The sequence below is a fragment of the Triturus cristatus genome, chromosome 8, assembly GCF_964204655.1.
Source record: "Triturus cristatus chromosome 8, aTriCri1.1, whole genome shotgun sequence".
Lineage (NCBI taxonomy): Eukaryota > Metazoa > Chordata > Amphibia > Caudata > Salamandridae > Triturus > Triturus cristatus.
In genome coordinates, this window is record NC_140591.1 from 1,186,441,761 (window position 1) to 1,186,466,577 (window position 24,817).

The following is a 24,817-nucleotide window of genomic DNA, read 5'->3' on the forward strand; positions in this document are numbered from 1 at the left end:
TTTTGGTAGTGTGTGTAACCTGAGATTGGGGTAAGGCTGATATTCCTCAAGTGTATATGGGAGACAAGACTGTGTCCAGTTAAAGACTGTGAGAAAGTGAATTAGTAATTTGTAAGGGGTGACCCTGTCAACTTAATAATACACTATCCTGCTAGGTTATAACACACTTAACTGAAATACGTCTGCTCAGTGCCTGGTAAGCAGGCTATTCTGCATAGAAATACATGCTGTGTTAAAGCAGTACCCTGCAACGTTAGTGCTAATAAAATACAATAACGTTAATAAACATATTTAAAACAATGAAGAAAAAATAATGAACAATATGACACAAAAATGATTAAATCAGGACTAATAGCAGGAGATGTAGATTTTAATTGTGTTAAGTCAGAAAAATGCCTACAGGAGTATTGCCTTCTGATGACTGGCCTCCTGTGTGAGCTACAGGGGCACAACAAGCTTTACAGTCCTCCCTATAACTGACCAGTTGCAACTGGACCTGCCTGATCTCTGCTGGACAGAGTCTTGATCATCAAGAGGAGCCCTCAAGGTCCTGGACCCTAGGCTGGCATCAGTGGAAGCTCCTTCAAGAAGAAAAGTTTGGAATCCTGATATTTGGGCTCCTCGTGTCTGTGACCGGGACAGTTTACGCCAAAACTCTGTTACCCGCTACAACCACCAACGTGAAGTTCCGGTGAGACCTGCTCTTCGAGCCGAAAACTACTATCTATGAAGATTGGCAATGAGAGACCTGTGCTACAGCAATGACAGACTGCGACTACAACCAACGCAAATCTCCTGTGACGATCAACTGTTTGTGCTACAGTAATGACCATCTGTGACGCTCAACCTACTCTTGGTGCTGAAAGCTTTCTCCTCGTGGCCTTCTCAAACACGAACGGAACTCTTCATTTTATTTATTAAAATTTACTCTATTTTTATAAATTGCAGAGGGAATCTTTTTGGGTTGCGTTAAATGTTTTACTCTTTGTGTGCTGCATAAATACTCTATACATTTCCTCTAACTTAAGCCTGACTGAATTTGTGCAAAGCCACCAGAGGGTTAAGCACAGGTTAAATTAGGGATTTTTGTGGTTCACCCCAACAAGGATTGTTGTTGCTTGAGTGGGGCTTTCCCTGGCAGAGTCCCAAAGCCTTTCTGTGCCAGATCTTCCGACACAGAAAGGCTTTGGGAATGTCTTTGGGGGCCTCTAGCAGGGCTCCCATGGGTGCAAGGTCGCCGAATGGCGGCCCCCCCCTGTTGATCCCTACACCCGGTGGCAGGCACCTTGAGATGCCTGCCACGGGGTGCATGGATGAACTGCACTGCTGCTCTTTACAATGAGAGCATGCATTCCGTTCGCAATGCATGCTCCCATTGTAAAGTATAGGACTGCAACCAAACAGGGTTCGTTCTCATCCTACTTGCTGGGCTGGAACCGATGGCAGGAGTTCGTTCGGTTCCAGTTCCCACCGACATCGGAATCGGCCCCTTAGTGTCACTGGAATTGTTCTCCCTTCAATTTGACAATAAATATTCATTGGAATATCAGACCAATTTCCGTTCTTTCTTTTTATTTGGGTTTTATCCTTTTAAGGTAGAAATGTATTTCCCATTTTAGCTGTGCTGGGCGCGTTTCATGCGGAGCGTATATCTTCTTTAGTATGAGTAGTTTCTCATGGTCTCTTTCCTTCTCTCATACAAACACTGCAAAAGCAGACCGATTTCATGTTTGATAATAAATGAAATTCATTTAAGTCACATACGGGTATATCTTGTACCAGAGTGGTTGGAATTTGATACAGAATCAGCACATTGCTATTTTCAATAAATCTGGCTGTGTAATCTTGTTGTTATGAATCTCAAAACCAAGCACATTGTCTCTGAACTAGAGAAAGGAAGAAATAGCGTGTAAAAGATGGAACTGTCAGAATATAGATAACGTAAGAAATTAGGTTGTCTAAAGAAACAAGGGAGAATAATGTGCATACTTTAATTTATTCACAGGACTGTAGCCATCCTTCGGTTAGCACATATTTATACATATTTCATCGATTTAGTTAGGGCAGAGTTCCTATAGGAAAGGCCTATATATATATTTTTAATAACTTTGTTTCCTTTTGTGAAATCTGCATGAAACCTTCCCAAAAAAGTTAATCCACTTTGGCTCTGTGGAAAGTTCCACAGTGATCCGTCGCGTAGGAGTCAAGAAAAAGGGGGGGGGTGCTCAAAAGTGCAATTTGGCATTTTAATTTCTTTAGGAAAATTTGCTCTTTGGAACAGGAATAAACGGAACAGAATTACACCTAATTTGGCAAAAAGTCAGAACATTATTCAGAAAGCGTACTTTTTGTTGTTTGGTGTAAATTCATTGTTAATAGCTGTTTTCAAGAAATTAGCATTTACAAAGGTGCTCAGGGTGCGTATTATGGGGATTAACGCTGGTAAAATGTTAGCGCTATCTGGAACTTTAGTGTTTAGATATGCTCTTATTGGCTCATTTGAAGGTAATAGGGAGATCATGATTGGCTGGCTACCACATGGAGAATGTTATGGCAGGACTCCTGGGGGAAAAAATGAAAGGCTACGTAACTGGGCAGGGTGGACACACCAGGACCCCCAAGGCCATCTTTGGGGGAGGAGGGTAATAGGCAAGAAATCTATAGAAAAACCTACTGGCTAGATCAGGCCACCAAGAACACAAGGACACCAAAAGCGTCCAAACTGACCCAATAGGGGGAGAGAAAACACTGAAAGAAGCTTGCTCTCCCAAGGAGGCCTGGCATAAGTATTGTTCTACCGTGTTTTCTTTAAAATGTCCCTGGGTGCCCCAGTCTTCCAGGGACCCAAGCAGTAGAAAGTGGCCTGAGGGGAGGCACGCATGTCACACCCCTGCATGTTATTTCTTTTCCTTGCTTCAATAGTATACCAACTTGAAGAGACAGAATAGGCTTCCTTTGTTTCTGCCACCAACTTCCCTCACTGGCACCATGTGCTGCCTGCATGGACAAAGCCCACGGTTGGATCAAGATTGCTCAATCCCGCCTTCTTCAAGCAGACTTTGGTGGAGGAGGCGATTTTGAAAAAAATGGGTCAAATAGTTCATTTTCAATTAATTCTGCAAAAAGCCTTATGCTCTGAAAGGGCACTCCTGGAATACCCCATTACTTTCATTGAGCAGTTTGAAGGGGTGCTGTACAAAGGCTGGTGTATGCAAGCCTCATTTAAAAACTTACCCTGTACCTTACTTTGTCATCCTAACCCTTTTGATCAATGAGTCTTTGATGAAGAAGTATATTGCTCAGTGCAACAGTGGCCACAGAGTTAAAACGAAGCAAGAAGGACCATCACACTAGTGTCTGTTATCTGTCAGGCAGCTAAGTGGGAGGATATGGACCCTTCTTTTCATAAACTTTCAATGATGTTTTGAAAAAGTCACTTTTTTTCTGCCTTCTACCATCAGCTCAAGACTGCTGAGAAGAGTTTCCCAGTCTGGTAAGAAGCACTGAAATACACTGTGTGGTTAAGCAGGCACAGTGGATTGGGCTGTCGGCTGTGCAGAAGTTAAACTGCAGTTAATGCTGCTGTGATGGTGTTGGGAAACGAGGCAGTATCTGTGAGGCCTGCACAAATAACATGTCACATTTGTCCTTCAATGGAAACCAAACACCATAGTGTAGCGCTTGACTCTCAGAGGGTAGCGTTGCAGAGCAGTCTAAGGCTTACTCAAGGGAGGTGGTGTAGGCTAGTAATCTCTATTACTGGTGCGCAGAAATAACACTCAATAATTGATTGTCCAGTCTGTACTTTGCTTTATAAAAGTAAGAGTACCTTTATTATACACACACACTACTTAATACTATGGACCAATTTGCAAATATACATAAACTGTTGGAATTACTTTGTGACATTGCATAACATCTCCACCCCTCCCACAGGGGGATGGGGTCTAGTACCACCACTCCCATGTATGCACATCATCTTGCCCCTAATGCAGTGGGTTGACACAACCAGGAGCGAGGGCCTTGCCAACTGGCACCATTCCAGTGACAACCCTCCCCATCATCTCAACAAGCATTAAAATAGGTACACCTGCCCTGGGAACAATCAATCAATCAATCAGATTTGTAAAGCGCGCTACTCACCCAGAGGGTCTCAAGGCGCTAGGGGAAGGGGGGTCCGCTACTGCTCGAACAGCCAGGTCTTGAGCTGCTTCCTGAAGGAGAGGTGGTCTTGGGTCAGACGGAGGTGGATGGGGAGGGAGTTCCATGTCTTGGCTGCCAGGTAGAAGAAGGATCTTCCTCCCAGGTTGGCTCTTCGAATGCGTGGAACGGCGGCGAGGGCGTGGCTGGACGATCGTAGCTGGCGGGTGGGAGTGTAGAAGGTCAGGCGGTTGTTGAGGTACCTGGGGCCCAGGTCGTGGAGGGCTTTGTGTGCGTGGGTGAGGAGTCGGAACGTGATTCTCTTGCTGACGGGGAGCCAGTGCAGGTCTTTCAGGTGTCCGGAGATGTGGCTGTGTCGGGGGATGTCCAGGATAAGTCGTGCGGAGGCGTTCTGGATGCGTTGGAGTCTTTTCTGTAGTTTGGCTGTGGTTCCGGTGTAGAGGGTGTTACCGTAGTCCAGACGGCTGGTGACGAGTGCCTGGGTGACCGTCTTCCTGGTTTCGGTGGGGAACACATAACCCCGACTGAGCATTGTATACTGACCATACAGTATGCACATCTTAGTAGCTAACAGTCTGGGTTGTTCCTCCCCTAACGCAGTAGCATGAATACATGTTTGGGCATCACTTTAAATGAGGTACTTATCATAGCTGATAACAGTTGTAATGCATTGCAATTAAAGCCCCTAAAAGGCATCACAATTGAATCACAGGATTAAGCATATACAGCCAGACACCCTAGCAGGAATGTCTGGCCACATAACCCCACTTTGCTTATGACATCACCTTATACAGGTACTTCACATTACACATGTGACTTTCAGTCCCTCTGAAAGAAATAGCATTGGTAAATGAACTTCTCGTGCAATTGCACCTCTTCACCTCCAGGGTATGCCCTTTTCCAGACATCCTCAACTCAGACCTTCATTCCTTGGTGCAGTCCGTAACGCACCCCCAACTGCAGAAAAAAAGTTCCAGCCTCAGAATGCTTGGATTGCTGGCTGAGCCCTTGAGGGGTTGTTCCTTTTAAGTCCCCATGAGAATTAGGCAGGGACTTTCCTACTTCGTGCTGGAGGAGACTGCGCTGCTCCTGCAGCTCCCCCTACACCTTGGCACACCTCTCCTGGTGACTCCGACCTCCTGGGGCCACCACACGCAGAAAAAAACACACAGGCATTTTCCTGCAGGCCAACTCGGGCCTGCAAAGCATTATGGGGTGCTGTTCCCCCATCGCTGTATTTTAGATGAGCGGCTCTCCCGCTGCTCCGGGGAGAGCCGTGCTGCCCGCGATGGCGGCCCTGCGCCGCATTCAGACCTTGTGTTGGGGGCCCGGTCCCACCCGGTCCCCGTACTGCCAGGTGAGTTGCTGGCATCTCTGGGAGCCCACCCCTGGCTGCCTCTCACCTGGCTCTTCTCCTGGGCCTCTCTTCTCCTTGTGCAGAGGCCCAGGCTTCTGCTCACCGGTCCTGGTCTCCCCTTGTGGCGCAAGGCAGGGTCCTGGGCCAGTCTGGAGGTTCTTCCTTCCAGCTGCCCATGGTGCCAGGCTCCAGCAACAGTCGTCCTCAGCAGACCAAAACACAGAGAGAGCTCCTCCTTCCTGTGCAAGACCTTTTTAAAGAATTTGGAGGGGGCTGGCAGGAAGTCTCTTCTTGCCCTATCTGGCAGCTACACATCACCTCTCTGCCCCTGCTCCCTCATTCCTGCCTAGGTCCTAGCCTTTGTTCAAAATGGCGTCATCCAGGGGTCTCGTGCCACATGGTCTCTGAGAGCCCCTTCCCCCTCACTGCCTTCTCTCCAGAGCAGCTTGGTGCCTGGCACCAGGTGTCAGCTGCTGATGGATGAACTTGTAGCTCCACCCATCTTCTCTTCTTGGAGTGGAGGCCTTCACCCTTGGAATGCTTGTTGTGCAGGGCTGGGCCTCTGATGTTACAGCTTGGGGCGGAAGGTCATTAATTCAGCCTGGCAGGGTCAGCACAGCCAGGCCTTGGTTATGATCTGACTCAAAGATATATTACATTTCTGGATGACCCAAAGCAGTACAACAATGACTTTGGACTCTGCAGAATACTTCTTCTCACAAAAGTTACAGTGGACTTTAGTGCGTGTCTGGAATCTGTAGGTCCTAGGAAAGTAAACTAGCCCATGTGCCCCCCATCCTCATAGGAGGATATTGGAATAAAAACAGTAAAGCACACTGACTTTCCCTCAAATGTTTCTTCCCATTGTAGAAAGCCTATACCATGTTACCACTCAGTTCTGCATAAGTCCTGCCACACCATTCAACTTGTAGCTGCTCCTGGGCTGCGCACGCCAGGAATCTCCCCTGCGCAGCCCTTACACTTGTGCACACGCATGTACACACGTTTGCATGTAACCAGCCCAGTGCCCCTTACTCTGGCTGCAGCTCAGTGGCCTACTCGTGCCAGGGGGACACCGGTAAAATACACATGCAGTCCCTTTGTGGTCATGAGTTCACTGTGGGTGAGTCCCAACTTATGAGGCTCTCCCATAGTAAAAGTTCAACAAATAGGTGTTCAAAAAGCAAAAAATCCGGGCGGCTCAGAACCACATTCTAATAGGTGGACATTTGGAATGGAAATTTGCCATTTGATTTCAGAAAACATGGATCTTTGTTGTCAGCTAAGATGTGAAGTTAAATCTCAGCATAAATCATTACCAGTTATCATTACTTTGGTTCAGTCAATAAAGCGAGTTTAGTTGAGTTAAAGGGTTTTATTAGAATTTTGATTGTTATTGATTTGTTTGGTGAAGTATTATTCTCCAAGATGCATCAGTAAATGTTAACAATCAGTCAATGTTTAGTGAATTGATTGATAAATTCGGTAATCCAAAATAAGCATGAGTAAAGTACGTGTAACAAGCGCGCGTTCCATTAAGAAACATCCTTATTCTAAGCTAGTGTTGAGATAAAATGGGAAAAGTGGTAGGCATCAGTTCAGGAACCCATGAAGAGTTTTGATGAGAGAATAGAGCAAACACATAAAGCTTTAGCAGAATATGTAGGAATGTATTCTCAGCTCAAATAAGAGCAGATGAAGGAATAAACTAAGACTTCTCATAAAGAGGTGTCCAGAAAACTCAGACCAGTCTCTCCTATCAGGTAGTCCGGAAACAGGATGAGTGAAAACTGAATGTCTGCTCTGCATCAAAGGGTGGAAGAATTTGCCCGAATCGAATCTGGCTAACTAGTCTAAGAACATGCACTAATATAAACGCATGTTTTCTATGGTTCAACATTAATATTCTTTCTTCAAGTTCACTAATAAGATTTCAACAAGCTCCTGGGAACAGGCCTACTCCCCATTTTCTAACCAGAGTACAATCGTCTTTTAACCATGGTGTTCTTTAATGTTTCAGGCACATCCTTTCTTGTTTTTCATATCATCTTCCCATAAGTCTTCCTCTCCATTGTCTACACGTTCTGTAGTGCGAACTTTACTATCAGTCGTTTAATAAAACGAATGTCTTCATTAACTAATAAACTGTAACTTCTGATAATGCAATGTCTGCAGCAAAGAGAAGAAAAACAACTTGCACGTTTGCCAATGTGAAAAATAAACATTTCAGTATTGAACCTTGACATCAAAACATGGTGTCATTACATACGTCAACTTAAAATAAAGTCCAGGTTTAATTACTAGGTTACAGGACTGTAGGTTCTACGTATTGTTGCCTACTACAATCTTTTGCATTAAACATATTTAAACATAAATTCTGCACATTTTTTTAACTAAAGCATTCAGTAAATAATTAAAATCACAATAGCAGTGCTAAATGCTTACAGTGCACCACTCTGTGCTGGGGTCGGCAACCAGTGATGCTGTGCATAATATATTTAGATGAAGTCCTCCAAGTTTACAATGAGTGCAGGTTGTCAGGAAATGAGCTTTTGGTATTTTGTCTGAGCTGTCCATATCCCAGACTCTGTGACAAAGTGATGGGCAGAGAGCATGACGGTGTGCTGCAGGAGTGCTAAGTAAGAATAAGAAGGCACCACCATGGCCCACCAGCTCAAATACTGGCTGCTTGGCGACCCTGCAGACCTGACCAGCCACTTGGCAGAAGCCTGTTTTTGTGGGATTCTACCATCGTCTACAGCATCTGCCAAACAACATTTTCAAATAAAAAATTCAATGGGCTTAAGAAAAATTGTTTTTTATTTTTAAATGGAAAGTTCCACATGTTATATTACTAGTTTGTGGAAAAAGAGTTGCTGATTTTCAATGTTTAAGCTGCAGTGGCTTGGATGTGCCATGTTTGTTCAGAATACTGTAGCTATTGTAATGTGCAGACAAGAATTGCAAAGTATTGTAGTAATATTTAAAAATATATATTTTTGTTGCGTTGTACTAACATTTTGCATAGAAATACCCCGGACGCAGACTGGGATCACTGCCCCTGTAGAAAGGAGCTCAAATATGAATTACCGCCATTGATACTTCATTCTTGATATTCTAACACAGAACATGCCCCTTTCCCCATGCCCACATAATCCCACTCCTGCAGTCCTGTCTCTTTGTGCTGAGGTGTGTTTCATATTGTGGTCATGATGGACTGACTGGGGTGGCTTTTGTGCAAGAGCAACACAAAGAAGGAGCATCATGGATACAATGTGAGAGAGCTGCAGTGTTTGTAGCCTGCAGTGATGCCACTGGCCACTAAGGTACCACTGTGGAGCTGCCAAGAGATAGGCTCTGCAGCTGTGCTGCATTCACCCTGCTGGCATTGACCCTCATTCACATTTGCTGTGTTTTACTGTGTGGGTATTAGCTGCTGACAGCAAATCTCAATGTTACAGTACACACCCACGCTGTCAATAACAGTGAGCATGATGATGTGTTGAACCTATAACTCTGCAGCCCCATTTGCTAGTTTGATGTTTTCTAGATATCAGGCTACTTGCTTGGAGTACGACAGGCAGCCTATGCCATGCCACCCAAGGAAATGACCAATAGAGTCCCTATCTCCTAAAATGTCAGTTGGACCCAGCAGCCCAAAATATTTACTTGACCTACTGAACCTCAGTGGGCTTGTTCTTAAAGAGGATGTAGCCTTACGGCTAGAGCAGTCGACTTCGAAGCTGGGGAACCGGGTTCGAGTCTCGGCAACGACGCTCAACATCCTGTGATTATGGGCAAATTACTTATTCTCCCCGTGCCTAACAAAAATGAATGTGTCATCTGTAATTAAACTGGTGCTCATGTAAAGCGCTCTGATACCCGATTTTTCGAATCTAGTTCGTGCTATATAAAACAAAAAAAAAAGCCTTCCTGTTTTGTTGGGACAGGAAATGGCCTATGATTTTAACTTAACCACAATTCAAGTTGATTGGGCCTTGGAATATATCACAATTTAGTGCAAGCACTGGCAATGCCAATAGGTCTGGCGTAAGAAAGAAAGTGTGTTTTGTGTCATTGATGGACTTAGGCACTCAATAAGTCATTGTACATGCACTCACTCATCTTTGCACTCATACATCTACTCATTCATCCATCAACTGACTCATTCTTACATTCACCCTCTGCCACAACCACAATAAACACACACAAACTTAACAGCATATGTAAGATAAATAAAAGAATACAAGTACAAAAAGAAAACCTTCTGGCTAACCATGGCTGGCAAGTGCTTGCAATAACGAAACTAAACATAGCAGATGGTGTCCGTCTTGAAAAGGTGTTTAAAGTAGTCCATCTTTGTTTTAAAGTTCCAACATGGGCACAACATTTAGAATCAACGTGTTGACCATCTTAGAATGGTAAAAACAATGATACAGTATGGGCAACTGCATTCCATATGGTCTCCTGGTTTAGAGGAAGTAGCCACATGGATGCAACACACTGCATATAAAATCAGTGGCAAGCAAGCAACCTGTTAGTATAGCCTGGAGAGCTGCTGTATCCTCTTACACATTTAAGTAAAAAGAGGAGAAGCAAAGAAATGGAAGGGGGACTATAAAAAGAGTGTCAACCAGCTCTGACACTGATGCACATTCATTTTCTGGTGTATGTACATATCTGATTGGAAAAGGCCATCATTCACAAGGCAAGAGACAAGAGATGGTTCTAGTGGATTGAACCATTGCCCAATGCAGTTCGCTGTCATGGATGGAAGCAAAGTGAAATTGGCACTCAGACCAATGGTGGACAGAACTGATCCAAATGCCCTCTATATGTATAATCTATATGTTTATATACATATATGGATGTTTGTCTTACTTAATTTTTTTTACTTGATTGTGTCAGACTGCAAAGAAAAGATTATTGCAAGAATTATTAGAGTCCAAATCTTCTCCCCCTTATTGTAATATTCACATTGCCACAGTCAATGATGTTTCAACCCTGCATCATTTAAGGGTCGTCATCAGGATTAACAATGTATATATGATGCTAGAGGATCCTTGGAGAGGGGTAAGGGTGTTCCCAGTCAATCCGCTAAAACTGCTTTACTTTAGTGATCCTCGAACCTTCAGTCGTTTTTACTACGGATCCCAAACACCGGACTCTCTCTCTAAATCACTGTTCACTGGAGTCCTTGAATACCCCTCAAATTAACTGCTAATTCATCATATATATGCTGTTAGTCCCAATGATAACCCTTAAATGATGCAGAGTCAAAACGTCATAGACTGTAGCAATGAGAACATTACATTAAGGGACTCTTTTTTTCATTCAGTTCTTGGACCCGAGGTTGCTCAGGCCATTATAACTCTAAATAGTGTTCCATTGTCTTCTGTATTTTACTCACATTTGGAAACTATTTTGACATTATTCAAGGTGATCTCACACAAGCACAGAGCCCGTGCTGTGAAATATATTGCCAATGTACACAATACACATTTTATTAAATGATTTGGCCAAGCCTTTTCTTTTTCCTTTCTTCATTAATGTATATAATTTATTCCAGTGTTGATCAACTCTGAATTATGTGACTATTCTTGATCCTTCAACTCAGAACCTCTGTTTTCAATGTGTTTACAACCCACTGGGCAGCCACTGTTCTTTAAAGCTACTGGTGGAGATCCAGAAATGGAGGTGCGGCAAATGTTGATTGGTTTCCCTATAGAAATGTAACAAAGTATTTGTTAGCTAGGGGTTGCTGATTACTCTTCCTGTACAACTGCCTTTTAGTGGTTAGTAGGTGTGAGGGGTTGGAATGCAGATTCTCTTGTGCAAGGTGAAGGGGCCTGTTAGACCTGACAGTCTTAGGATAGTCTCCCCCCAACTTTTTGCCTTCCTTCACCACTGTTCTGTCCTCGTTTTTGCTGGTATTAGGGACTCTGTGCACTTGGTCACTGCTAACCAGTGCTAAACTGGTTGTGCTTTCTCCCCTAAATATGGTAATATTGGCTCATCCCAAATTGGCATATTTCATTTACTTACAAGCCCCTTGTGAAATCGTACTCCCTGTACCCAGGGCCTCAAAATTAAATGCTACTAGTGGCCCTGCAGTGCTGAATGTGCCACCCACTTAAGTACCCCTTTAATCATGTCTCAAGCCTGCCATTGCAAAGCCTGTGTGTGCAGTTTACACTGCTGTTTCGACCTGGAAAAATCAAACGTTTTCCAGACTCAAACTTTCCCTTTTAACATATGTCACCCCTACGGTAGGCCCTAGGCAACACAGAGGGTGGGGTGCACCGTATTTAAAAGGTAGGACATGCGCTTTTAAGTTTTACATCTCTTGGTAGTGAAATACTCTCATTTTTCACTACTGCAAAGCCTATATCTCCCATAAAATAACATTGGGATTACCTTATTACATTTTAGAAGATTAATTTCCAAATGACAAGATATATCAGATTCACGTTTGGTGTCTCTGAAATCACAATTTGAAATCCCAACTTATGGTGAAGCTGGATTTTAAATTGCAATTCTGAAAATGACACTTTTTTTACTTATCCATTTTGGGACCTGCTGCCTATCTCTGATCACATGTCTGGGTGGGTGGCAGTTGGGCTTTGTGTATTCCCACTATACAGCCACACACAATGGGAGCTTAGGCAGGATGGGAGGGAGGAGCTACATCTAACCTCACACCTGAATAGTCTGTGTCCTGTCCCCACACAAAGTGCTGCATACCCCCCCGCAGTGCGTCTGGAGCCAGGGCAGTGCCTCTGGTCACTTTAAAGGTCTATCTTTGACATCTCCCTTTCTTCTAAACCACCACTAGGTATAAGTACTGGACCTCGGACACCACCAGTTCAGTACTCTTCTGGGTCTGTGCATACTCTGCCAGGAAGGAGGACTGCTGTGCTGCTGAAGGACTGCCACTCTGTTGGACTGCTCTCTGTTGGACTCCTCCTTTCCCCCTTTTTTCATCAAGTCCAAATATCAGGACCATCCTGTCCTGTGACTGCCCCCCTGCCATGTCCATTCCCTTTCTGTTGTGTTGCAGAGAACCTTCAGCTGCCCTCTTCCTGGATGAGAAAGACGGGACCTGCATCACTTGACCCCAGAAGCCCTCAAGGGCTAGTTGTCTGTCCTCCTGATCTGAAGTCTTAGGGACAGAAGACTGAGTCTACCCTGACAAGTTGTGCCACCCCAGTCCTGGACCCTTGGAAGTGGGCCTAAGGTGCTCATCTGAGGAACAGACGCATCCTCTCTGCTGAGCAACGCATCCCCGAGCAGATCAGACTAATCTTCTCAGCTGAGCGGTGCATCCTTGAGCAGAACTGACACAACGCCACTGCTGCATGGATTGGACCCATTGCAAAAGACCCATCACCACCGCCTCCTGCATCTTAAGCCTGACTTATCGCCTTTGGAACCTCTGGTTTTACCTGGTGCAAACACCTTGCATCCCTTGTCGATGGCAGCCTAGACAATGATGCTGAAACTCAGCATCACAGTTTCACTGCCCTTTGGAATTGACACATCGCCTCTGCTGTGCCTCGCATCCTCCACACCTGACTTCACATCGCAAGCGCCATCTACAGGATCCTCAACATTGATGAATCAGACCCTCGCACAGCAGCTTTGTTGCATCTTAGAACTGAGGCATTGCCTCTCCTGTGAGACTTAGCTTCAATGCGGATCCACGCAACACTCCGCAACCAGAATGGAAGGTACTTTGTTCAACAGGCCTAACTGGGTCCCTGTAGTCAGCCTGCGCTCCGTCGCTGTTGGCCTGCATTTGTGACTTCGTCCCGGTCTGGCGCGACCAGATCTCCCCAATAGCGCTTTTTTGCTTCTTGCCGTTATTTTACTTGAAAAGTTTGAAATTCAGTATTTCCATTTCTACTGATTGGATTTGTCCTTTTGATCTTGTTTTATTGATTACATTTTGCTCTATTTTTTTTTTTTAACCTGGTGTGGAATTTTTTTGTGTGGTGTTTTCACTGATAAACTGTTTTGAAGTGTTGCACAAATACTTCAAACACAGCCTCTAAAGTTAAGCCTGACTGCTTTGTGCCAAGCTACCACAGGGTGAGCACAGGCTAATTTACGCTTTGCTTGCCTCTTACCCTTACTAGGATTGTGGTTGCTGGTTGAGCAGAGCTCATTCCCAGTTAACCAGCAACCCAATTTCTAACAGGGCGCTTTAGGTGAAGCCAGGCCTTTTTTGTGCCTTGATAATGCAGAAATATCACCTTTTTGCCTATGTTGTGGATGCCCCACCACACACTACCCTGTTGTGAGGGGCATCATTACGCACAGGTTGGATCTCGAGGGCAGCCTGGAAAGGGTATTTGAAAAGGAGAACCACCCCAAACTGATTGATGCATGACAGTGGTGCCCCTGTAATGAGGCGGCTTTTCTGCGGACTGTGGAAACATTTGCGGTCAGCTGGTAAACTATTAAGGGGAGGCAAACTCTTACTTTTTAAACTGGCTGTCAGGGGAATTATTTGTTTTTTTTCACTACTATTACACAAACAGGACTGGTTTAAGCGCCCTACTTCTATTGGGGGGAATTACATTTATTTTGTTTTAGTGGAAAACGCATCAGAAGGTTTGTTGGCATTGCCTAGTAAATTGGCAAAGGGAACTTTTCGAAAACATCTATATAAACATGGCATTATGTGATATGAAGGTATATTCTATATCGATGCACTTATGAAATCAACTTAAAAGCAAAAACATCCGAATTTCATGTCTCCTTGGAAACAGGATGTTTTGTTGCTATGTTTTCCACAGAGTTGGTTATAAACGGTCATGTGTAATTGAAATACAGGCCCTGACAATGTTTCAAGGACTGGGAAAGGCCCATTGACGTCAGAGACTGGGCGAACATCTGAGAAGTATGGGGAATCGTTACTGCTTGACACGGAGGTTTTTTTTAAAGCACATATCACTCAACTGGCCCTAAGACTTCTGACAGTGTCTGAAGTGACGCTTCAGAATGTCACCATGCCAACACCACTAGGGAAGCCTTGATCGACCCTGTATCTAAAATCACTGTGGGTGCACCTGGCAGGATGGCGTGTTGGACCTTCACCGATGATCAATAAGGATTATAGAATTTATAGCCATATTCTAGCAGAATTCTTTAGTTGCAGAAAGTGCTGCCGGAATAGTTCCACTCAAACTAGAATGCGTTTGTTCCAGAGCGAAACGCAGCACCCAAGATTAGACACCTCTTACAGGTCAGGGGTTTGACACCGAGAAAGGATTTGAACCCGACGGTTCTTTGTCAACTCGAAGAAGGCCTTTATTAGGGAAGTACTCAGAAAACTTAACTAGGGAGCTGATGTTGCTGCGGATTCGCCCGCTCCATGCCCATGCCCACGCCACGGCAAGGATGAAAACTGAGAACAATATTCGATGTCATTTGAAGAGCAGAGAAACACAAGACCGGGGTAACTCGCTCCACTGATTTTGACCATGGTTAAGGACTCGCTGGCGAGATGCTCTTTTCAAACTGGAACCAAAAGTCTGACTCTGATCGCAGGCATTGGTGATACTTGGGCGTACAGGTGTGCCCTAATGAACAAGACCTGATGTAGGGAAATAGAAGGAAAAAAAATGAGCACTCAACGTTTACATAGATCTCTGCACTAAGTGACCAATCTCATTGACGACCAGTGTAGCATTATCGAAGATGTTCTTATCCCGATTGCTCCATCACTCCATAAACTTGCCGTACCCAGTGCCTGCTAAGATCTTCAAGGAGCTGGACTCTTGGTTGCTGATGCAGAATTGAGGGTCGGCAGAGTGGCCTTGAGCACCTTGAAACTTCTCACAACTGGAGTTAGGGCTCTGAGTCCCGAATGATGCACATGGGGGAGGGGGGGGGGGCAGTCACAGGACATGATTATCCTGATGTTTGACTCGATAAAAAAAGAAACTAGAAAATACATCTCTACTGATAACGATCATCAAACAGATGTGGTACAGATTCAAACGGAAATGTAAAACCACCCTAACATGCATCTGTGAACGAGATACCCGAAGTGCCCGGAAGTGATGTCAAATGGGACACGAGAAGAAAAAGGCATTAGAATACTGCAGGATTTGTTTGTAGAAGGACTACTACTCGTATCTTAAGAACTAAGATAAACGCACCGTGGCAATTTCCGACTTTTGGCAAGTTGGCGGGGAAAAAGAAATTAAAAATGGGAAAACAATCACAACAAAAACGGTCAAAAGGTATCCTGTACAAGACATGCTCACATTGGGAATCAAAAATGGCTGTGGTGCATACCTACAACCCCCTCAAAGGGATTTGAAGAGAGATCTGACGAACCTGAGAGCCAAATGGGACCTAGATTGAGGGCAAGGCCTGACATGCAGACAAGAGTAAATTACTCAAAGTGTCCAGAAATGCACGATTTAATTTCATGCACAGTTTATTTAACATAAATGAAACCGGCTGGAAATGTACCCCAGGGTGGAATCGCACTGTTGCAGGTCCATGAACTAAGGCTGTTATCACTTAATATGCACTTGCCCCGCCAGCGCAGAATTTTGGATACAAATTATAAGAGTGCTGGAGCAAAGAACACGCACAGTGGGATTATTAAAAACCCTTATGTTTGTTGGGTTTGATTGAAAACCCCAGAAAGAATAAAGTGGGAAACCGGTTCATGGACATGGACCTCTTGCTAGCTCAGAAATCAACTGCAGGTCACATCGATTCTGAAGGGTATCTTAATGGGCTGATTTGGAGGGAGAAATGCTGTGATTGGAGAAGTGTAAAGGGAAAGGCAGAAGGGGAGTTATGATGGGGTGGGACGTGTTGCAATCCTTTAGAATTGTGGCTAACACTCGAGGGGATATTTAGGATTGATAGAGTGGAATAATGAACATTGGTTTGAGGATATGGAACCTAAGACAAAAACATGAACTGCAAAAACTAAATTGGGGCTTTCCCAGTTTGAAAAGAGGATGGGTTTGAGCCCAGTCCTCTCTACCCACCTATGCAGCACTCTGAATTGAAACATACTAGTAAGGTATTGCGCCCCGCATGAAGTCACCGCAACATGATCCTATTCGCAAAATACCAAGCGCAGACTATCCAGAGAAGTCTGGGTCTGTTGAGTTCTGAGTTTTACTGATGCACATCAATTTTTTTTATTGATAGATATAGACCTCATCTGAGATCCACAATATAGTAAAATAATATATACAAGTTTCCAGTCCCATTGTATTACAATACATCATAAAATTATTAATAAGCAAAATTGATTATTGTTCTTAGTTTATATATCTCTAAAATAGTGGAAGTGTCACTTTAAAAAAGTTAAACTTTGTAGGATACAAATTCATCAGGAGGGGGTTCTTATGATCTCAATCAGATCTGTATTTCTAAGAATATTATATTTTATACAGATAGGTTTTAAAAATTGTGAACGCGCCTCAACCAAACTGCTATTTGGACAGACAAAACATTTGCCAAGTCTTGGATTCCTCCATCACACAAATCACACTGGCCTGTTTTATTAACATTGCCGCCCCACTTTTTTGTTACATCTTTTAGCGGGAGTATCCTCAGCCTTAACATCAAAATGCGACGTCTAACCTTGTGGTCCAATGTGAAATTCAAATATTTTGGGCCCTCGTTATACTCCACACTAGCTAATGCCAGCTTGTAATGTTGACAATAAAGTTTATCCATTTGAAGCTCAGTCTCGGGGTTGATTTTTTCAAAAAGAACTTTAATAGTTCTGGGGACCAGCTGTGTAAAAGGCTCTCAGAGAATTGAAAGTGTTCCAGAGACAACTCAAAATTTTATTTTGTTTTGTTTTGGATTAGCCTTAAAAGTTTCCTGACGTAAAATTGCTCTTAATGTACCGTCAGGTGCATGTAGTATGTTACAGGCCCATCTAACAAGGTTTGCCATAGCTCTCGCGTATGCACATCACAATCCTTCAAAATTGATACCCTAACTATCACCTAATGCAAAACAAATGTGAAGAGCATATTCATTGCTAATGGCGCGATCCAGAGTCTGAAAAGCACCAATCGAAATGTACAAGTGTTATTTGCTTTTGTTAAAGTACACTCCCATTTTTTTTAAAATTAAACAATCAATACCTGTCGATGCAAATTCATAACTTCAAAGTTTTCCTTAAGATATGGTATGTTTAATCAAGACAAGGGAACCCAATAGGTGTACAAGGACCTTGGGTAGTGATATTTTGACTTTTTTTTAACCGTGCACACAAACTTATTCAAATGTAACGTGTAGCGGTTACTGTTGATTATCACGCTTGTTCAACCGTCAACATTTACAGACAAGCGCCTTGCTTTGCCTGATTGTTTGTCCTTTTTGTTAATTGTTTTCACCTTCATGTGTTGGATACAGGACTGTGTCCCACTTTATTTGTGTGTCGTTAAAATATTTTGATAATTGTTTTCTGATTAAATCTTACTAAATAGTGATATAGAACTGATTTCATTCTATATTGACTGTTGCCATTAATACTGAGCCTCATCAAGGGCCACTGTTTTGCAAAATTAAGATATGGTATGTCACACTATTCTACCTTATTTAAGTAACACGAGGTATCCGTAATGACGCATCGTGCTAAATGCATGTATTTGTGGTAAATTAAAGAGCGCATTCCAGTACGCGTGAATGTAATTTTCTGTGTGGAGATGCCAGATATTTGTGATCCTGGTATATGTAGTAGCGCTCTGAAGCTGTAGGCTGACTTGTGTAGCGCTGCACAAAATGACAAGCAACCTTGATATCATAACACACCAAAATAGGAAGGGACTATTTAAAAGTAATTCGACCAACTGAAAATCTAACGGTCATCCATTGTACATATTGAGTGGTAATTGACCGTATAAATGACTATAAGTGGCATTTTACAATGGGCAGTAGGACAAATCGTCTTCAGTGAGTAATTAGCGTTATCAGTGTGTTTATTTATTTAAAGGGATAGTTTGCATGCTAAAGTTCTCTATAAGAGAGAGAAAGACAGATTGCAGCACCACACATGTGCCTCCGCAGCAGCCTCCATGCATGTTATTCAACCTATTCAGCATTCTCTTTTCAGAAAGCAGGCAATCCCTGAAAATAATGCATGAATCTGTGAGATGAAAGGCTTATCTTGTGTTTCTGCAAGCTATCCTACCCTGTTGCCGTTTTCTCAGGCTCACAATACACTGGGGCACCGCTGCTGCCTCCCTCCGCCTCTGACAGGCCCGTCAGCTTCACCAAGCCCCTCACATGAATAATTCATTCCTGAGGCCAGGCCCCGGGGGCCACTAGGGCCCTAGCGATCTTTGTTCATAGTGATGTGGGTCGAGAACAAGGCCGTCAGGGAGGGTGCTTTAGATACAGTTCTGGGAAAACAAATACAAATACAAAAATCAAGGCCAAAACAGTTGAAAATCGGAATGTCAGAGTGGAGATGCATCAACACTGCCAAAATATACAATAAAACTACAAGAGGAAATCAACACGCGGATAAAAACAAAATACGAAGAGAAAAAACGGTCTAAATCTAAAACGTGATAAACGGATTAAAAAGTAGAGCCACAGGCATGGTGTGTCCATTTGGTGATGGGAGAGGCACACAGGTTAAATAAATCCACCTTGGAAAGCGTGATCAACCACGATTTATGCCTTCATGCAATGCAGGAGGTTGGTGAGGGGTTTGAGGGCTGGGGCGAATAAGGTGGAGTGCCAGAAAAATGGACATAGTACGATGTTTCTTGAATGCGGCCATTTTCGGAAAGGTCATTTCCTTGAAAAACTGTGGTGTAGAATTTTGTACCAAGCAGGTTGTTTTGTGCAGGCATTTTAAGAGAAGAATAGTCCCTGAATGTTTTCTTTCACAAGTCAATTGACCGAAAATGCTTATTTCTACAAACCTAATATTGCTGTTTGTATTTTGCGCTTTAGTGTTGCAATACAATAACAGCCTCATGCATCAACCCAAAATCCAGTCGGTAAAATACCGATTCGGTAATAGCTCCCGGTATTAAGTAAAAAATACCCAATCCCAATGCATCAACCCAAAAGCAGAAATCGCTATTTAAGGAATCCTTAAATAGCGATTCTTTAAATAGGGATTCCTTAAATACCGATTCCTTAAATAGCGATTGCATTTAAGGAATCCCAAAGTGAGATTCCTTAAATGCAATGCATCAAAGTTAAAAAATTAGCGATTTCGCTAATAGGGGGAGCAAATTACCATGAAGATGAACTGCATGGTAATTTGCAAAAACTTTGAAAAATGCACATTTGTGCATTTTTCAAAGTTTCATGTTGCGCACACACATGCCCTTAGAGCATGTGTGTGTGCAACATATGTGCACATGTCATTTTCAGGGGTGCAACAGGGTGTCCTTTTGACACCCTGGCACCCTTGAAAGTGCTCCCGCTATTAGCGATTCGGTAATACCGAATCGCTAATACAGACTGGCTTTACATTCATTCCTATGGGCCTCCAAGCCCATAGGAATGATTGGGTAGGTATTCCTTATTACCGATTCGGTATTACCGATTCGGTAATAAGGAATATTAAGGAATCGCTATTTGAATAGCAATTCCTACATGCATAGCCTTTTGCTATTCCTTATTAGCGATTCCTTATTTTTCGCTAATAAGGAATCGCAAATGGCATTGTTGATGCATAGGCCCCAATGTCTATTAAACAACATCATTTCTTAAGCTTATTCGATAAACAATGATTCCCATTGGTGAATAAGTACAGCTTCAAATGTTAGATGCTGAAATGTTTTACTCCTCAAACCTGGAACAATTGAATTGATTCCTAATTTATTAATGTTACAGCTCCTTCTGTTACTTTACCTCCTGTCTTGGCATTTCTTCTATGAGACCGCCCTACTAAATGATATTATTAGCCTGGTGGAATAACAGACCGTTCTTAAATTTTTAATTAAAATGTTAATTTGCAATCTGGACCAGGGTTTCAACTTTTTCTTCTTTTTCTTGGATAGAATTGAAACATGAGATCCACGTATGGAAGTTGACGGCCCAGCGCATCAACCCCGCCAGCAGGGAGGAGACTGCGGTGAAATGCCTGCTGATGCAAAAAGTGCTGGCCCTTGAGAGCTTACTCAGAACAAACCTCCGGACCTTCCACAGGTGCAAGGAATTTACTGTTATTGGGTTGTGTTAGGCCAGGGAAATGAGTAAGACTTAAGAACAGTCTGGACAGGGGAGACTTGAATAGAGCGCAAGCATACACTGCACGTGCTACTATGTTCACTTGTGAAAAATGTGCCCAAGATACCACTGTTGCAGGTGCACCTGCTGTGGAATGGCATAAATATTTTCCAAAATGTACATTTATTTTCAGAGAAATGGTAGTCCCCTTCCTGTTTTAAGTGAGAAATGATTTGATATCTTTGGGGAAAATATGGCATTGTGAATTAATTTGTTGAACTAGAAAATTAGTAAGATCTTACATCTCCAATTCATGAGGATTATTGGAAAGGCCAATTAAAGTGTTGTGCATTTGAAAATTGAAACTGTAGCTGGGATCCCTGGTATGCTGCAAATAGCAATTTGTAGGGATTGATTCAGTATGGTGTTCAGAAGCTTCAGATGAACTGTCTCCCCTCTGTGAGGAGCAGGTGGGATCATGAATGATGGTGACTAAGGCACTCCTTCAAAAGATGACTGTTCAGAGCCTTTAGAGAAGTGTAGGAGTGAAGGAACAAGCCTGATACGTGCTGGATTGGTAGTCCTGGTCATGTGGCTCAAGAAGGCTTGTTTTATAATCGTTTCATTCTTGTTCCTTTTGGTTTGGAATCATCAATGCTCTTGCTTCTGTTGGTTTGATTTTCTTAAATGTTGACATTCTCTGTAGGATGGTGGTTGTGACTGGTATTTCTTTGTAACTGATGGAAAAAGTCTTGAATATTAAGTGGTTTAGAATGGCAGTCCGTGAGGGTCCTTTTGTATAGGTGTGATGTTGCCATGCATTTTTAGTCATTTTCTTTACTGCCAAGGTATGTTTGTTTTGTTTACTAGACTAAGACTAGTTTATAGAATGTTGACGACCTAAAATTGATGGATAGAAATGCTTAAATCAATCAGAACCGCTGGTAATAACCCGGGCTTTGGAGTTCGAGGTATAGTTCGGTCTTGCGGTTTCTAAACATTGAGTTGCAGATTGAGTCCCTGTGCACAGCAAGCTCAGCATCCTCTTTGCGCGTACCAAAGCTACGTAAGGTGAATCAGTTAGCAGAAAAGTGATTGATGCAAATGATTTAAATAATCTGAACCTCAAGTAATTACCCTGATGTGCTCCTTGCCGCCTCTGTTATGGTTCCACGACATACTAGCATATATGAGCTACATACAATGAAATGAAATGCCCCTAGAGTAATCACTCCAGGTTGAGACCGGTTGGAGCATTTCTGCCCATCTTTTACCGAACTGCTTAATAAAACCAAATATATATTTCTAATAATTCTGTTAGTCACTCTATATAGTACGCAGATATGAATTGCACCGTCTATCAAAATTGCAGCACCTGTATAGTATCCACAAAAACATAATTGGAAAAATACTTTAGCTGGAGCTTTTACCATGTGGCTATAGGAGAACAGTTTCTGGTGTTCTCTGTGCACCTCACTGATTTTAATATAGGGTTTAATATGGCAGTTGTATCACTTCATCAGTGCTATGAATAACGTGTTTATTGGGAGATGTGAGATGTAGAAAAGGATACCTGGTGCTATCATGATAGGACATTTTTTTTAGGACCCTGCTGGAAAAAGCATTTAGGTTAAGGATGGTTTCATCACCATTTGTTCATGTGAGCGAGTTTTATCTGTTCATGGCAGCGTCCTCCCGGCCCTGGTCACTATTGGCAAACGCTAAATAACTACAGGCTTCTAATCTCCTCAGCAGTTGCCATAATTGGATTGCTGTAATGAAAAGGGCGCAGCTGCAGTCTCCAACACTTGACTGCATGGCTCTGGTTCAAAACTCATCTGTGCACGCGGATGGCGCTAGTTCAAAACCTACGGGATCATGCAAACAGCTCTGTTGTGGAAACACATTACCTTGTTGGCCACATTGTGCGGCGCAAATATCCGTTCATTGGGTGAGCAAAAACATGTTTTAAGAGATTGTTTTTTAGGAAAATGTGCTTTCCATTCTTCACTGAGATTTTTTGAACACCTGTGTCAACAAACGTTTATGGTTTTACTTAAGAAAATACCATAGTGATTTCCCTTGATCATTGAGATGCTATTCACAAAGAACTTTACCTGAGTTACCCACTGTAAGAAATTGGGTTCTTAGTTGAAAGGGATGGAAGTCACAATCAAATAATATGGTCCTCCTAGTAGAGGATCATAATTTCCCTTAACAAAAACTTTGTCTCAACTGATGTATGTATCTGGGGACTTACAATGTGTCCACGTGTCGGTAAAGGAGCACTACTGGACGTTGAAGCCAAAGTATCAGACGGTCAAGCAAGCTGTATTGTAAAACGCCACCAGAGGGCTTCTTTCTTTAAAATCCATTTGTTTGCAAAAAGCAGTACGAATTATTAGTATAAAAAGGACCAGCGAGACAGCTCCGACTGTGAAGATAATGGAGAATCGGATCCTTCGCTACCAGCAGTAAGCCGGCACACAGCCGCGCGGTGCTGGTAAAAAGTCACTGCATCACAAATGTGTACCCTTGAACTCCTAGGAAGGCCAGCAGTAGCTTTGCATTAGAGAGGCGGGGCTGAAGTTACACTAAATGTGCAGGCTAAGCAAGCAAGGGCACTGTATCATTTACTATATGATCAGGGAAGGGGAATATGCAAAACATACTATGACAGCACCAATAGCAAAATATTCTAAAGATATTCGGGGTAAGGGGGCTCGAGTCATTAGAGGGCTCAATCACTTACACAATTTCCAGAATCAATCATGTCAATGCGCAAAATCTGACACGCTATTTGGTCCAAATGTTTTTATTCAAAGTTTTCTTTTGTCGACGAAAATTTAATGAAGCCAATTTAATTTGTGTTAAAAAAACAATCTGTGTTTGAAAACAGCCAATACTGATTTAGTGTCTCATTCATTTAATCAGGAATTCATTTTAGCATTGTGTAAGGGTGGAGTATGTAATTTCTTACTTGACACCAAGTTGCAGTTCAGTCGCATATTCAAATTCATTTGACATAATGAGGATCATGAATGATATGCCAGAAACAGCACTGTCCAAATCTGCATGATGATAGCTAAGCAGGGATTCTCATTACGCTGCGTCTTCCATTGAATTTTCACTTGGTTAATCGGAGTAGTGAAGATTATTGGTGAGTAATCAAAATAATGAACAGAAGATACATACATGCATGCCAATTCCTCTGTTGGATGGACACGGTTGAAGCAGGCAGGGTGGGTGTTGAACCGGGGCATCGCTTCAGGATTACACCAGATTTTGCCTTCCTTTGCTGAACCCATTTTATTGGCTTTTAGGACTAATCAGTGTAATAAAAAACAAAAGTCACACACAGCTCCAGTTCAAGTAACATTACAATTTTGATTGAAAACTTAAAAGTACTGAATATCACGAGTTTTGGTTAACTATGCAACAATAAGTTCCACATGTACTGCTAAAGACCTCATAAATGACATTGATGGCCACATTGACACAAATTATAGATGTCCTATCGTACCATGGGACTTGGCCATAATTATAAGAGTTCTATGAGGGGGGAGGGAACTTAAAAATAATAGACTTCTGTGGTGTAAAGTAAACATTTGGCTTTTGATTTCTCACCATAATTGGCTTTACTTCTTTAAATGCATTTGTAAGCGTGGGGTATTACAGATTATAGATATCCTTTTTAAAACTCACAGAGAAGTAAAACCCTGGCCTCTGAAAAGACAGTTTGTCCCCAGAGCTCTGATCATCTGGAGGCTGGAAACAAACATGTATTTTTTGCCATCAAACAGATGTGTGAAAAGAACAGCTGTTTGCTCTTTTTTATTTATTTATAAGTTTTATATGGTGCTAGCTAGACCCACAGGTATCGGAACACTTACATAAAAGAAAATAGCATAACGTAACTTTACATTGGATGCTTAAAATGAGGAATCATATAATGTACCTCTGCGTATGATGCTAGACACATAGCTTCAAGATCAAGCATAAAATCGAGATAAAGAGAATCAGTAGGCAAGAAAGGTGTGATTAAGGTATGCTGATTAGTTTAAAACAGCATAAATTAAATAAGTAAATGACATATTATACAGCTGA

General features: G+C 42.7%; 1 protein-coding gene across 2 annotated transcripts in view; it reads left to right on the forward strand.

Annotated features, from left to right (window-relative positions):
• The window catches only part of OCA2 (OCA2 melanosomal transmembrane protein), a 1,032,003-nt gene that overhangs the window by 590,185 nt on the left and 417,001 nt on the right, over positions 1-24,817 (forward strand). For both annotated transcript variants that reach the window (XM_085622873.1, XM_085622872.1), the window contains one exon: positions 20,542-20,689. In XM_085622873.1, the coding sequence (XP_085478999.1) occupies positions 20,542-20,689 (148 nt within the window). The remainder of the gene's footprint in view (positions 1-20,541; positions 20,690-24,817) is intronic.